This window comes from Puma concolor, chromosome E4 (assembly GCF_028749965.1).
Source record: "Puma concolor isolate L17-30 chromosome E4, mPumCon1.1.hap2, whole genome shotgun sequence".
Lineage (NCBI taxonomy): Eukaryota > Metazoa > Chordata > Mammalia > Carnivora > Felidae > Puma > Puma concolor.
In genome coordinates this window covers 48,011,918-48,027,378 of record NC_141683.1, presented here as the reverse complement: position 1 = coordinate 48,027,378, position 15,461 = coordinate 48,011,918, and the positions used below count along the sequence as shown (strand labels likewise).

Below are 15,461 nucleotides of genomic sequence, written 5' to 3'. Positions count from 1 at the left end.
TAACTGACTGAGCCACCCAGGTGCCCCTAAAAATCACGTTTTAAAAACAAAATGCTACTAGTCCACAAGTGTTTTTTTGTCTTAGATATACAGTATCTCACTGATAGTTTTAAGTATATTTTACTTTAAAAAAAATTGGTTTTCTTTGTATTTTTTTTTTCACTCTTATAAGGGAGTTACCCAGGGAGATTATACTCCGATGGAAGACAGTGAAGAAACCTCTCAGTCTCTACAAATAGACCTTGGACCCCTTCAGTCAGATCAGCAAACAACAACTTCATCCCAAGATGGTCAAGGCAAAGGAGATGATGTCATTGTAATTGACAGTGACGATGAAGAAGAGGATGATGATGAAAATGATGGAGAACATGAGGTAAATCATCCATTATTTTTAAACTGCTGGGTGAAATGCTCCGATCCTTAAAACTGCTAATTCATCAACCAGTAACATCTGCTTCCCTGTCAGTTTAAATAGGTTATTTTGCTTTTTTTATCCCAATAGTTCTGAAATTAACATTTTATAATGGAATTGAGCATAGAATAAGTGATGAAAAGTCCATCGTTTTTTTTAATTGCTAAACCCTTTTAGGATTTGCTAAATTTGTTAATTGAACTTAGTTTTAAATATTACTGACAACTAACTGGATTCAGTTGTAAGCTCTATCATTTCTGGAGATAAAAAAAAGGGTTTTTTTGGGGCGCCTGGGTGGCGCAGTCGGTTAAGCGTCCGACTTCAGCCAGGTCACGATCTCGCGGTCCGTGAGTTCGAGCCCCGCGTCAGGCTCTGGGCTGATGGCTCGGAGCCTGGAGCCTGTTTCCGATTCTGTGTCTCCCTCTCTCTCTGCCGCTCCCCTGTTCATGCTCTGTCTCTCTCTGTCCCAAAAATAAATAAAAAAAAAAAAACGTTGAAAAAAAAAAAAAAAAAAAAAAAAAAGGGTTTTTTTTTTCTTGTTTAGTCACATAATTTTTTTCAAAAATAATGAAAGGTTTTTTTGTGTCTTTTGTGTGTGTGTTTTTGTTTTTTTGCTAATTGAAGCATAATTTAAGTGAAACTTTATTTTTTATTTTGGGAATTAATCCTTATTGATAACCATTCATTTGAGATTCTTTCATTAATCAAACAGTGGTTTTTAAAGGCTCATAGTTTAGTATAATTCCATCATGTTTTTTCTTCAGTGCCACTTTTTAAATTGAGAATCAAGTGGACCACCTAACACTTTTTGGACACCTCGGAGCTTTGATCTTTGAACTGGTCTCATGTCAGCAGTTAGAATACAGAACTGATTATTACAGTACTCATTCCAGTAAACCTCACAGTTTTGCTATTTGCTGCCACTGACATAATTCCATATAACTCTCAGGACAACTCCTGTATCCTGATCAACGGTGTGTCACTGAAATTTTTTTTTTTTTAATGTGTATTTATTTTTGAGAGAGACAGAGACAGAATACAAGGGGGTTAGGGAAGGAGAGAGAGGGAGACACAGAATCGGAAGCAGGCACCAGGCTCTGAGCTGTCAGCATAGAGCCCGACGCGGGGCTCAAATTCATGAGCTGTGAGATCGTGACCTGAGCCGAAGTCGGTCGCTCAACCGACTGAGCCACCCAGGCACCCCTATTGAAATTTTTAAACACGCTGTTAGGATGTGCAGAATATGTGTGCTACATCAAAGATCTTTGTTTTTCCTTGGGAATTTTTCTGCTAGGATTATGAAGAAGATGAGGAAGATGAGGATGATGATGAGGATGACACAGGGATGGGAGATGAGGGTGAAGATAGTAACGAAGGCACTGGTAGCGCAGATGGCAATGATGGATATGAAGCTGATGATGCTGAGGTAAGTGGCTAGAATTAAGAACTTGCTAGAAAAACTGTTTTCCAAGGGTATACAGAGGCCTGTGTTGTCAGAACACTAACACTTCTTAGACCTTTGGATTTGTTTGTTTGTTTGTTGTTATTGTGGTTTAGGTTGGTTATGATGTTTTTAAGGTAACTAATATATTTGCACTTACTCCTCATATTTTGTTTTTAGGGTGGTGATGGAACTGATCCAGGTACAGAAACAGAAGAAAGTATGGGTGGAGGTGAAAGTAATCAGAGAGCTGCTGATTCTCAGAACAGTGGTGAGACTTTTTTTAAGGAGACCTTTTTTAATTGAATATTTCTGGTAATATCTTCTAAACTAGGATAGCATTTGATTATCATGTAAGGAATGAAACTTGGTTAGTAAATTAGCAAGCAAGAGATTAGCTTATTCTAAAGTCATTATACTGTCTTTGCTGCCACATCAGACTTTTGTAAGATTCAAACATTCTGAAGTCTGTAAAGTATTGTAAATGTAACGTGTTGCTGCTGTTTTTATTAAGTGGAAAAAGTTCAGTCAGGGGCCTCTAACAGTGGTAATAGCAGTTCACAGCCAGAAGAGGTCATCTAAATCAAGTTGTACATTTAGGATTTGTGGGTGTTGGAGCTTTGCAATGTTTTTTTTTCAACATTTATTTATTTTTGGGACAGAGAGAGACAGAGCATGAATGGGGGAGGGGCAGAGAGAGAGGGAGACACAGAATCGGAAACAGGCTCCAGGCTCTGAGCCATCAGCCCAGAGCCTGACGCGGGGCTCGAACTCACGGACCGCGAGATTGTGACCTGGCTGAAGTCGGACGCTTAACCGACTGCGCCACCCAGGCGCCCCGGAGCTTTGCAATGTTTACTGGTTTTCCATTGAATAAAAGATACTGTGGTCATCGTAACATGCTTTTTGTTAAATGTTTGAGAGGTTGAGTCCAGACCTCACTGAAATGTTGTAGGTATTAAAGGATTCTGGAAATCATAGAAAAATTTATTTTAGAACATTTTTAAATGTGTTTTAAAGAATTGGTGATCATCTGGTCTAATATCCTGGTTTTATAATAATACTGAGCCAAAATCGTAAAGGGTAATGTAATAAAGCCTTATATATGTGGACTATTGGGAAAACTGTCTGAATTTCTGCATAAACCTGCACATTTAAAAGTGCAAGGTATGGGGCTTGTGGGTGGCTTGGTGGGTTAAATGTCCAACTCTTGACTTTGGCCCAGGTCATGATCTTGCAGTTTGTGAGTTCAAGCCCCACGTTGGCTCTGTGCCGATAGTGTGGAGCCTGCTTGGGATTCGCTCTTTCCCTCTCTTTCTGCCCTTCCCTACCTCTCTCTCCCTTACTTTCTCTCTCTCTTACAAAATGAATAAATGAACTTAAAAAATAAATGCATGGTATGTGCTCATGTGAATTAAGATAAAGCAAGGGCATAGGCAACCTTTCAGCTTTTAAATTTTTTAGGAAAAAAAATAAACTAATGAATATTAAACCATATACTAAAACATATTACTTTTTAAGGGACATAAGGAGAGAGATTAATGATAATTTGGGGTCATAATTTACATTTTATAAAACATTTTGTAGATTTAAGAAACGTGTCACATAGTTGGGATACAGGAAGAAATGTTTTGCCCTTTTAAGTATTATCACTGAAAGTTAAGTCTTTTCAGGGCCAATGTTGGTAGCCATTTTTTTTCCAGATACAAAGCATATAATAGATGTTCATTGAATACTTAGTGGAGACTTTCTTTTTTACAATGAAACAAAAATAGGCCTAGTGATCTGGATAAAATTAAGTTAGTGGATGTATTTGGTATGTTGCCAAAAAGTTACAAAAAGAATGCTTTTCCTGAGCAACTGTACTTAACATTAAATTGAACAATTCCAGGGTTAAGGATGCCAAACCCCCTGTATAGTCAAATATTCAAGTGTAACTTCTGACCCCCCCAAAATTTGACTACTAATGGCTAACTGTTGACCTAGAAGCCTTAGTGATATCATAAAACAATTAACATGTTTTTATATATTGTATCATATACTGTATTCTTTTAATAAAGTAAGCTAGAGAAAAGAAAACATTATTAAGACAATCATGAGAAAATATAATTATTGTACTGCACTGTAAAAAATCTGCAAATATGGACCTGTGCAGTTCAAACCCGTGTTGTTCAAGAGTCAACTATATTCTTACAATGAGCTTATCAGTAGGTACCAATTAAGAATCTGAGAGGGGCACCTGGCTGGCTCAGGACATGCAGTCAGTAGAACATGCAGCTCTTGATCTCGGGGTTTGAGTTTGAGCCCCACATTGGGCATAGAGATTACTTAAAAAAGAAGAGGGGAAAAAAAAAAGATCACATAGCTATTAAATGTTATAGCTAGAATCTGATTCCAGACCTCAGACTTTTAAAACTGCTGAATTCTGTGATAGCCTATTTACTTTCCCAGTGGGAAACAGCTTCTGTTGTTTTTACCACGTATGTAGAAGACCTAGACATCTGAAGATCAAGACATTGAAATTACAAGTTTAAGAAACCGAAAATACAGAAGTATTTTTTAGCTGGTTCCATTAACCAACCAGAGAAATAGACTCAGAGAGGTTAAGGGACTTGCCTAAGGCTGCACAGCTGATAATTGCACTCCCATTGTCCACACCTCACTGCTTTCCTTCTGAAAGTATTAGTGAGGTGAACATTCCTAGTGGCAAAATTTATACTTCTAGGGGATTGTCCCAAGTTATTCTGTGATAAATTTAATAGTTCAAAATAAGCTTCTCTTTTCCTCTAGGTGAAGGCAATGCAGGTACCGCGGAGCCATCTTTTTCCCAGGACATTTCTAGAGAACAACAGCCATCATCAGCATCTGAAAGACAGACTCCTCGAGCACCTCAGTCTCCGAGACGCCCTCCACACCCTCTGCCCCCACGCCTGACCATTCATGCTCCACCTCAAGAATTGGGACCACCAGTTCAGGTATTAAAAGTACTGGTCAATCTGAAAAATAAACTAAAAAATCTTGGCTTTATCTCTCCTCCTTTCTGTTAGATACAATTTTTTCCAGAAGTTAAATGAACTTTTTAACGTTTTAGCATATTTTTATAAAGTTTTTTGAACTGAAACTAATCTCCTACTTCTTTTCCTTAAAATATGGCAGTAATTTACTTCTAAGTGAAGCAAGTTTTAGAAAGGCAAGGCTTACTAAAAGTTGTGTATAAATTGAAATGGTTACAGTCATAACAAATAAAGGTCTGGTCACTTTTTCTAAAGGTTAAGAAAAGGAAAAGGGTTTCTGGGATTTTAATTAAAGTAAATTTTATTTTAGCAGCAGACCACCATGTATTTTGAAGGTTTCTTTTTCTATGGTGCGCATGCTTTTTCTTCAAAAGGAAATTACTGTTCTGCTTAGCAGAACATTTTTTTCTCTCCTTTTGTTTCATTCCTACATATTAATTTCCATTTTCCTAATTAATGATAGCGTTCATGACCCTTAGCATGTAGCACTCTTTGTAATAGGGTTGAACATCTCTTAATCAGAAACTCTTACAGAAACAGCAGGAAAACTACAAAGGCTCTTACTAATCTAACTTGACTCTTACGCTACGTTATGGTGTACTGAAAACTGTCAGGTGTAGATTCTTCTAAAATACCACAGATGAAGATAACCTCATTAGGTAAAAATATAGCCGTAATGGATTGTGTATGGATCCTGCAGTATGTACCAGATCTACCAATTCAGAATTGCCTGAATTGGGCAACAGTTTATGTGAAGACCATATTGCTGTTTGAGCTACAAAGAATAATTAAGCTTTAAGATCCAAAGGCACATTCCCTAATGTCTTAAATTAAGGAAATAGTAAATTAGCTACATACAAATAAAATAGGATCAGAGATTGGTTTTAAATATTGGTTAATATTTTGTCTTTTGGTTAATAAAGTATTTGTTGGTCAGTATTACAGTCTGTACATTTAAAAATTTATCGCTATTTAAAACTGATAAAGAAAGCAGTTTTTCCTGAAAAGATACCCTGGTGGTTACATTACATGCTAACATTTCAGTGCTGTTATGATCAGTGTAGTAAGCTGTATCTATTGGTATTTGGTTCTTATTTCATTGCCTGATTCCTTAAAACAAATGTAATTCCCTTCTTGACACAGAGAATTCAGATGACTCGGAGGCAGTCTGTAGGACGTGGGCTTCAGTTGACTCCGGGAATAGGTGGCATGGTAACTATCTACCCATTATGTGAAAGTGACTCATTTGTTCAGCACATACTTACGTAGTCCATACATGTATTTCTGTCATGCCTGTTGATTCCCATTTTCTGCCTTCATTTCAGCAGCAGCACTTTTTTGATGATGAGGACAGAACAGTTCCCAGTACTCCAACTCTTGTGGTACCACATCGCACTGATGGATTTGCTGAAGCAATTCAGTAAGTTAATGAACGAGAAACATATTTTGTAACTAATCATATTCCTCCTTTTTCCCTGTCAGTTTGTTTATATTTGAGTGATTCATTACTTATTGAGTCTTCTAATTGTGTCCTGAGCACTGGGGTAGGAGGGCTGAGGATGTAGTGTTGGGGAAAATGATATAAAGGTGAATGAAATATAGTTGCTTCCATTAGGAATTTGAAATTTAAAGGCATTATAACAGTGGTTAAGAACACAGCCTCTGGAGTCAGAATGCCTGGGTTTGAAACTTAGCTGTGCTGCTTGCCAGCTGTGTCAGGTTATTTAGGTTCTCTATTCTATTCTCTATTCTCATTTTACTAATGGGCATAATACGGTAGGTAGTACCATAGAAGTTGTGGGAATTAAATGAACTGATTTATACTAACATGGTTAGAATATTACCTGGTATGTAGTAAATGCGTTGCAGATGTTGATGAAGGTGTTGGTAATGGCAGTGATCGTGAAGGATGGCATTATTTCAAAAGCCAAGCATATGAGGAAACTAATTGTCGCCTACTCAGTCTAGGAGAATAAAAGGATAAGCAATAGGCTTTTTAATACAAAGAAGTTAGGGGAAATGAATATGAGACTTAATGGGGACAACACTGAATTGAGTCTTGGAAAAGAATTACCTACCACTTTTGAGCATTTCCATGAATCTGTTTATTTAATCTTTATAGCTATGAGCCTAGACACCATTATTGTTGCTGTTCTACATTATAAGGAAGCACAGAGATATTAACAGACAGCAAGAAAATGGCAGTTTATTCTTTCGAACCAGTCATTCTGGCTCTAGAACCTGTGTTAACTTGAGCCAAACCACTTCTCTTAAAGGATAAAAAAGCTTTCCATGTGAAAGTACTCGTTTAATTGTAGCTAAAGTATTAGGTGCATAATAGGATGTACTTGAATACCAGAATGAAAAAGTTCCAGAGACTTGGGAAAATATATGCCCATATAATATATGCCCATCAAAACCTATTTTAAACTTGCTCAATTAACCATAACTCATCTTGGTTAACACACTTTTCCAAGCCAACTGATCAGTGTCTGCCCTTCCCTTCTGGAAGTCAGCCTATCAGAAAGAGACTCCAGTAAGCAGGTTCTGAGTGACAGCCAGTAGCAGATTCTTGCATAGGTCAGAATGCAAGGTTCTAATAATTTTATGAAGATAAGTTTAACAATCCACCTGAAAGAGAACATCCTTAACTAAAGCAATAGTGTTGACATGGAAAAGAAAATAGATTTAAGAGTAACACAGAGGAATAATCCATAAACATTAGTGGCTGGCTAGTGAAAGAAGGTGGAAGGGTAGGGTGAGGCGTGGGCACAAGGGGAAGACAAGTTTCTAGCCATCTAACAGGGTCTAGACTTTTTCTAGACCTTGGGAGCCGTGTGATGAGCTCTTTCGGAGAGGAAGTGGGCTAGAGGTGACTTATCTATGACTCAACAGTGAAAAACCAAGACAAGACTTTGTCTCATGACTTCATTCTCTTTTTTTTTGGTACTTCTCATTTTAGATTTGTGTTGTTTTCAGTGTATCTACGTGGAGATAGAGATCCAGTAGATTCAGGAAATGTGAGGCATAGTTCAGGAGAGCTGAAAGTTACTGATAAATTAAATATATATAAATCACATGTAATCTTACTACTAAATTCATTGACAACTGATATTTTGAAAATATTTTTATAAGGATTTCTGTAATCAACTTTATTTCTAATCTGTTTTCTTCCTACTTTGTGCTTATTCTTCCTTCTATATTGTTTCCCATCATTGTGATTTAAACAAAGTAACTTTAAATTTTATCTTAAATTCATTTTTGTCTATTTAGCTCCCCACAGGTTGCTGGTGTTCCTAGATTCCGGTTTGGGCCACCTGAAGATATGCCACAGACAAGTTCAAGTCACTCTGATCTTGGCCAGCTTGCTTCTCAAGGAGGTAAATAGATAAATAAATGCTTAGATCTCCTGGATTTGCACGTATTCAAGTAATAAGCTATTCTGATGTGATTTTGTTTAAGTGAGCAAATATAAACTTTTTTAAAAAATTGATATCTAAGTAATTCCTCTGCAGATTTTTGGGAAAAGCTGTATTTACTACTTGTTAAATGTTGCCTTACATATAAATCTTACCTTTCCAACAAAGTTCTCAGATCTTTGAGCATAAGGACTAGATTTTACATTTTTATTTCTTCTGACTCCTATATGTCATACATGTACAAACTATTTAGGAATATTTGTTGAACATAGATACAGTGAGCCATTTTAAAGTTGTTGAAAGGAATGCAGCATGTTTTATGTTTAGTTTGATACTTTACATTTCTAGTTAAAGGTATAAAATTAATTAGATATTGTCTACTGACATTGAAAGTAAGAAAGATAAAATGTGTAAAATATGTGGCATAAAATGATCCCTAAGTTAAGTAATACTAGTTGGCTGTTAAACATGAATTCTGCTTTTTGTGGAATTAATTACCTTTTAATCCTCAGTTGGCATCCATATAACCAACTATATTTCTGGGAAGCTGTATGGCATTTTGTAAGTGAATAAGGAAAGCATACTACTTTTATAAGCCCAAAATAAAGGATTATATAAGCCATATACTGTATCTTTTATATAAATTCAAATCTTATATGATTTTTTATTTTATAGGACAATTCCTAGGCTTGGAAGTCAGGTCTAGGCTTAAATTGGAATGCTACCACCTACTAGTTTTGCAACTTGGGGAAAGTTGATTAGCCTCCTTGAAATTCAGTTTCTTTAACAAAAAGGGGAAGAGTCATATCTTATAGTTTTGGTGAGTAGATTCTAACATAGGACCTGATTTAGTTGGGTATTTCATAAAGTTAGCTTATATGAAATCACAGGACTAGCATCTTAGGTACTTTTTTAAAGGCTTCTGAGTGTCTGTGAACTTAAAGGATGTGTTTCAGTTACATTTACATTTTGAGAGACTGATTTTTGCCTGATGTGCGAAATAAGTGGGCTACAGCAAACTTGTGTGTCTCCACTGATTCATTTTGTTTCTTTCAGATACCTAGCATATTGACAGTTTTATGTTCTTTCAGTCATTCATTAATATTTAGAATTGTCTTCAGGTTTAGGAATGTATGAAACACCCCTCTTCCTAGCTCATGAAGAAGAGTCAGGTGGCCGAAGTGTTCCCACCACACCTCTACAAGTGGCAGCCCCTGGTAAGTATCACAGGCAGACTGGTAGATTACGTACATTCTTGGTAAAATGGGAACCTGTGAGACATCTTCTGGCTAAAGATTTGGTAAGCCACCAAGTTAAAGTTGTCGTTTCTTTTCATTTTAAAGTGACCGTATTTACTGAGAGTACCACCTCTGATGCTTCAGAGCACGCCTCTCAGTCGGTTCCAATGGTGACAACGTCCACTGGCACTTTATCCACAACAAATGAAACAGCAACAGGTGATGATGGCGATGAAGTATTTGTGGAGGCAGAATCTGAAGGGTAAAGGTTTACTTTATAATTTTTGCTTGCTTTAGACCTTTACACTTGTTTTCCTTTAGCCAGCAGACAGTGGGTTTGGCTATATTTTCAGTAGCATCCCATTACAAAAATAAACCAAGCTATACATTTTGGAAGACTGATTTTTTCATATAGTAATATATTTTAGGACTTGGATGTTACTGCAGCAGACAAGTAATTTTTAAAATGTTTATCTCCCTGAAAATTACGTGATGTATTCTAGAACAGTCTTTTCTTTAAAGTCACTGGTACCCTTGCATTAATGTAGCTGCTTGAACTTTTCTCTAAGTAAGAAGTCTTTCTGTGAAAGTTTGGAAATGGCTCACTTTCCATTTTGTAGTGGGCTCTTGAGTGAACCTCATTTATTCATTCTTTATGTGCATTTAGAACTTGATGTCTGAAATACTGACTTCTTAAAAATTAGAAACTTCTAGTAGTTTTTAAGACCTGACAACATTTTTTTAATACATCAGTTATAAACAAAGTTTAACAAAAGTATTTCATGACACATCATCTGTATTTTTTAAGTCAAGAGAGTAGAGTAATTTATTTAAAAAAAATTTTTAACGTTTATTTGAGGGAGAGAGTGTGAGTGGGAGATGGGCAGAGAGAGAAGAGATGGAGACATAGAATCCAAAGCAGGCTCTAGGCTCTGAGCTGTCAGAACTCAATGCGGGGCTGAACTCAAGAACCATGAGATCATGAGCTGAGCTGAAATTGGACACTTAATCAACTGAACCACCCAGGCACCCCAGAGGGAGTAGAGTAATTTAATGCAAAGAAGCACTAGACCATGGTCTTGGAAAAGCTTTAACTTTCAAGGCAGAACCTAATTCTTTATAAAATAAAAAAGTTGAACTACTTCATAGAAGCATAGCTAGAACTAGCACCCAGATTTCCTAGGTAGAGCTCAAAGATTTTGTTTTATTTAGCAGTATTTTCTTAGCATAATTATAGGCCACTTCTAGCATATGAGAGAAAAAGCAGGCTTATTATTATGCTGTAACACAGTGCTGCTAATTTTGAGGTTATACACCCTGCTGGAAATACTAGCTGTCATTAATTTCATACCATGTATACAAGTTGCTTTATATATGTCGTTTCTGACCCACACAAAATCTCTACAAAGTATTATCTCCAATTTACAATGAGGAAGCCCAGACTCAGAGCATGTTAAAATAACTTGCTTAGGCCACTGGTAACTGGCTTAGACTGGATTTGACCCTTGACTTCAGCCCCATGCACTTTACACTTCATTAGCACTTCTCAACTTCAACACATAGTTATGAAAGACATCTTTCAGATACATTATTACTAATGACTGTACTAAAATTTGCAGATGATAATACTGGAGCAGATTCAAAGTGCTTTTGGATTGTTACCTCCCTTCCTTGCGTTTTGATGTGCTTTTTTGAGTGGGAGAGAGAGTGGTGAAGTTATAGCCATTGAGCCAGGAAATCACATACCCACAGCATGTCTCATCTGGGCTAGAGCCCCTGGTGAATTAGTTGTTTATAGTTGTGACTTGTAAATTATTTTAGTGCTCTGCTTTCCTAGAAAGTTGTTTTGAGATTTCAAGATCTCGGTAATATCTCTTATGAATGTCAAGAAGGTGCACATCCTTTGTCAAAGAAAAAAACGACAAAGAAAGGAAGCAGAAACTAAAATTGGAACATGTCCTGGTGAGAGAGGAATAAGGAAAAAACAACTTGAGCTCTCTTTTCCCCTGCCCCCTTAAAAAAAAAAAATAAACCATTATCAAAGTCAGAGTCTACAATCTTGAGTTAGGGGGAACTTGGGGTTATTTAAGTGATAAACTATATCAAAAAGAGGTTGGGAGGGGCGCCTGGGTGGCGCAGTCGGTTAAGCGTCCGACTTCAGCCAGGTCACGATCTCGCGGTCCGTGAGTTCGAGCCCCGCGTCGGGCTCTGGGCTGATGGCTCGGAGCCTGGAGCCTGTTTCCGATTCTGTGTCTCCCTCTCTCTCTGCCCCTCCCCTGTTCATGCTCTGTCTCTCTCTGTCCCAAAAATAAATAAACGTTGAAAAAAAAAAAACATTTAAAAAAAAAAAAGAGGTTGGGAACAATTTTGGATACCTCAAAGATCAGCTTGTATTTTCTACCAATCAATTTTTATTTTCCTTTCTTAGTATTAGTTCAGAAGCAGGCCTAGAAATTGATAGCCAGCAGGAAGAAGAACCTGTACAGGCATCTGATGAGTCAGATCTTCCTTCCACCAGTCAGGATCCTCCTTCCAGTTCTTCTGTAGGTAAGTTCCTGCTCTTGAATACAGCACAACTTCGATACATCAAACTTGTTTGCAAAAGACAATTTTATCGGTAACAAATTGATAATTCTCTTTTTTCCCTGAGTTTAAAATGCCTTATTTAAAATGGAAATTGTATTTCATTAAAGGAGACATCAGGTATATTAAAGACGTGGTTGTCCTGGAGGTGCAGCAGGGCTGTGAGGGATTGGTTACTGGGAAGGAAGCTAGGGAGCAATACTTCACATCTCCTGCCTCTTGAAAACAAAGCAGCTTCATGTTATTTGTTCTACATTTGGGGGTTCTGACATGAGATTGGATTTGAAGAGTTGAAGGGTAGGAGGTCTGTTGCTCAAAAAATATTTGAAATTTACTAATGTAAATAATTTCAAAGTTTGGCTTTCTTTTCAAGTACATGACATTAACTTTGAAAAAGGCTATTTTATGTATCTTTCCTACAATAAAAACTATTTATCTGGTATTCTTAAAAAAGTAATTAACATTTATTGAGCACTTATGTGTATCAGTCCATGTTTAAGCCCTTTACATATATTTATTTAATTCTCACATGAAACCAACATGGTAATCACCCATACGGAAACTGAGGCACAGAAATGTTGAATAACTTTGCCATAGTACATAGCTAATAAATAATGGGCAAGCCAGGATGCAAACTCAAGAAGTTTGGCTTCAGGGACTCCACTTTTAAAATAATACGCTGTACTAATTTATCTGTCTTACAGTTTTTAGATACGGAATTACTTTTATTATTGAAGAAATATAGTACCCATCATCCACTCTGATTATTTTTATTTTGAATTGTTTATAGCAGTAATTCTCAAATTCTGCCATGGAACCTTCATGTTCTGTGGAAGATCTGCTCAGTTATTACTTTTTTCAGTTATGGGACTTTACTATCTCAAGATCTTTTCTGCCTATCAGCTGCTTTTCTCTGACACATCAACCGATGAGCCAACATCCCAAGGCTCAGATCCCTTTTAACAGCTAGTAACTTTAAATGCCTGCACATTGATTTTATTATGAAGTATGGATGGTCATAATTAATCTTGTAGTCAAATTAGAAATGTATATAAACTATATAACTCAATGCATTACAGTCCACAGGGCTCAAGTATCATAATTATCAGAATTATTAATAATAGAATTACTGAAGTGCTCTTTCTCCAATTATATTCTAATGTCCCATGAGAATTCTTTTCAACTGTAGAATGGGCACTAGTTATATCTTACCGGGACTTGCATAAGAAGATAGGGTTTTTGTTCCCTTATATAGTATGCTATTAAATTAGGATGTCTACATTTTTTGGTAATAGTAATATAAAACACTAAGCCACCTCATCTGAGCAATTGTTCATTTGGTCAGTAAATATTTCAGTGCCCACCGTGTGCCAGGCAAAAGAAAGCATTACTAGGAAAATGACATTTCAGTAAAGACCTGGAATGGGTAAGGTAGCAAAGCTGTGCAGTTTTGAGGAAAAAGAGTGTTCCAGGTGAGAGATCTAGCAGATGCAGAGTCCCTAAGACAGCAGTGTGGTATATTCAAGGTCAGCCAGGAGGCCAATGTGGTTAGAGCACAGGAAGACCAGAGAGGAACCGGGGGAGAGGCCCAGTAGATCATCATAATTGCTTTGGCTTTCATGGATTTAGGAAGCTTTTATTTTTTTTAAGTTCATTTATTTATTTTGAGAAAGACAGAGAGAGAGAGAGTGTGTGTGTGTGTGTACGCACATAAGTGGGGGAGGGGCAAAGAGAGAGGGAGAGGGAGAATCCCAAGCAGGCTCTGTGCTGTCAGTGTGCAGCCCAACATGGGGCTCAATCTCACGAATCGTGAGATGACCTGAGGTGAGATCAAGAGTCAGATGCTTAACCTGTCTGAGCCACCCGGGTGCCCTGGATTTAGGAAGCTTTTTTAGAGGGCTTCAAACAGAGTAGTAATAAGGACTTAACAGTACCAGTTTCGCTGCTGTGTAAATAAGAGATTTGAAAATGTGTAATGGGCAGAAAGAAGGAGAAAGTTTGGAGGATATCGTACTGATTCAGGGTTAAGACAGTGATGTTTAGACAGGCTGGTAGAGTTTAATTTGTGAGAAGAGGTCAGATTTGGGGATAAATTTGAGCTGGCAAGATTTGGGGTGTCTGGAAACGAGAGGATTCAGATAATGATCACATAGTGTAGGGCACTGTTATTTCCTGAGGGAGGTGATATGTGGTATTTTATTGTAGTCCTCACCTTCTAGCACAGTGATACCTGGATAGGCACCAAGTGAATATTTATCAAATGAGTGGAGTGAATGAATGAAAAACCTCAAGCACTCTTTTTAATAAGGAAATTTTTTTTTACATTTTACTCTTTTGTTTGTTAAATGTCCCTTGTTAAAAATGAAACAACTTTTAAATACTGAAACAAATGGACACCTCTGCATTTATCCATGCATTTAGTAACTAGATTTTGTCATTGTAAATGCTTTTCTTATTTTTTAACCTGCTTTCTTATATTTTAATGCGTTTTTTTTTCCTTAGATACTAGCAGTAGTCAACCAAAGCCTTTCAGACGAGTAAGACTTCAGACAACATTGAGACAAGGTGTCCGTGGTCGTCAGTTTAACAGACAGAGAGGTAAATTTCTGACATATTGATTACATGATAGGATGTATGATAGTAATACACGGAACAAGTTTTCTAACCCTTAAACTTCCAACTGTATCTAGGTTTTTTTAATGTTCAAGGATTGATTAAATTATTACACATTGAGCATGTGATGTTTACTAACCTGTAAGCTTCTTGCAGAAAGATTTGTAAACTATAGGTATATAATGAATATGTACTTAGAATTCATATTTATTCATTTCTTCCTTGAGTTAAAAGTAAAGATTTTGAGAAGCTGAAGTGTTATAGTACTAGATAGTCATTTGTTACATCTCTGCCTATTGTTATACTTCTTACACTACAGAATAAAGCTTTGTGACTTTGTTTAGTTAAAAAAATTAAAATTTTTAATATGTCTTCTAAGGTAAACATTAAAGATTGTATTCATGTCATGAAAATAATAATCTAATTGTACTAATTTTCACTGAAGATGTCAAATGTCTAACACAGTTTTATATTTATATACCTAGATATTTGATATTGAAAATTTTTATAATGACCTAGGGTAAGTGAATACTCCAGTTTTGAGCTAACTTCTTAAAAGATGCATTCAGTTTGGTTATTTTTTTCTCTTATAGGTGTGAGCCATGCAATGGGAGGGAGAGGAGGAATAAATAGAGGAAATATTAATTAAATATCCTGTAAACTGTAATAATTGTGAATAAGATTGTCCAAGCCTGTTTTAGTGTAATGGTTGTCAAGATTAAAAACCTTTTTGTATTTAAA

The 15,461-nt window shown here is 36.6% G+C and overlaps 1 protein-coding gene across 2 annotated transcripts in view; it reads left to right on the top strand.

Annotated features, from left to right (window-relative positions):
• The window catches only part of TPR (translocated promoter region, nuclear basket protein), a 66,329-nt gene extending 50,868 nt beyond the window's left edge, over positions 1-15,461 (top strand). Inside the window, exons 41-52 of one of the 2 annotated variants that reach the window (XM_025921147.2) lie at positions 173-373; positions 1,707-1,838; positions 2,034-2,124; positions 4,644-4,828; positions 6,011-6,079; positions 6,193-6,287; positions 8,141-8,247; positions 9,408-9,503; positions 9,630-9,786; positions 11,953-12,071; positions 14,610-14,705; positions 15,314-15,461. In XM_025921147.2, coding sequence (XP_025776932.2) covers positions 173-373; positions 1,707-1,838; positions 2,034-2,124; positions 4,644-4,828; positions 6,011-6,079; positions 6,193-6,287; positions 8,141-8,247; positions 9,408-9,503; positions 9,630-9,786; positions 11,953-12,071; positions 14,610-14,705; positions 15,314-15,369 — 1,404 coding nt within the window. In that variant the 3' untranslated portion in view covers positions 15,370-15,461. The remainder of the gene's footprint in view (positions 1-172; positions 374-1,706; positions 1,839-2,033; positions 2,125-4,643; positions 4,829-6,010; positions 6,080-6,192; positions 6,288-8,140; positions 8,248-9,407; positions 9,504-9,629; positions 9,787-11,952; positions 12,072-14,609; positions 14,706-15,313) is intronic. The other variant, XM_086693078.1, reaches the window with a different exon arrangement.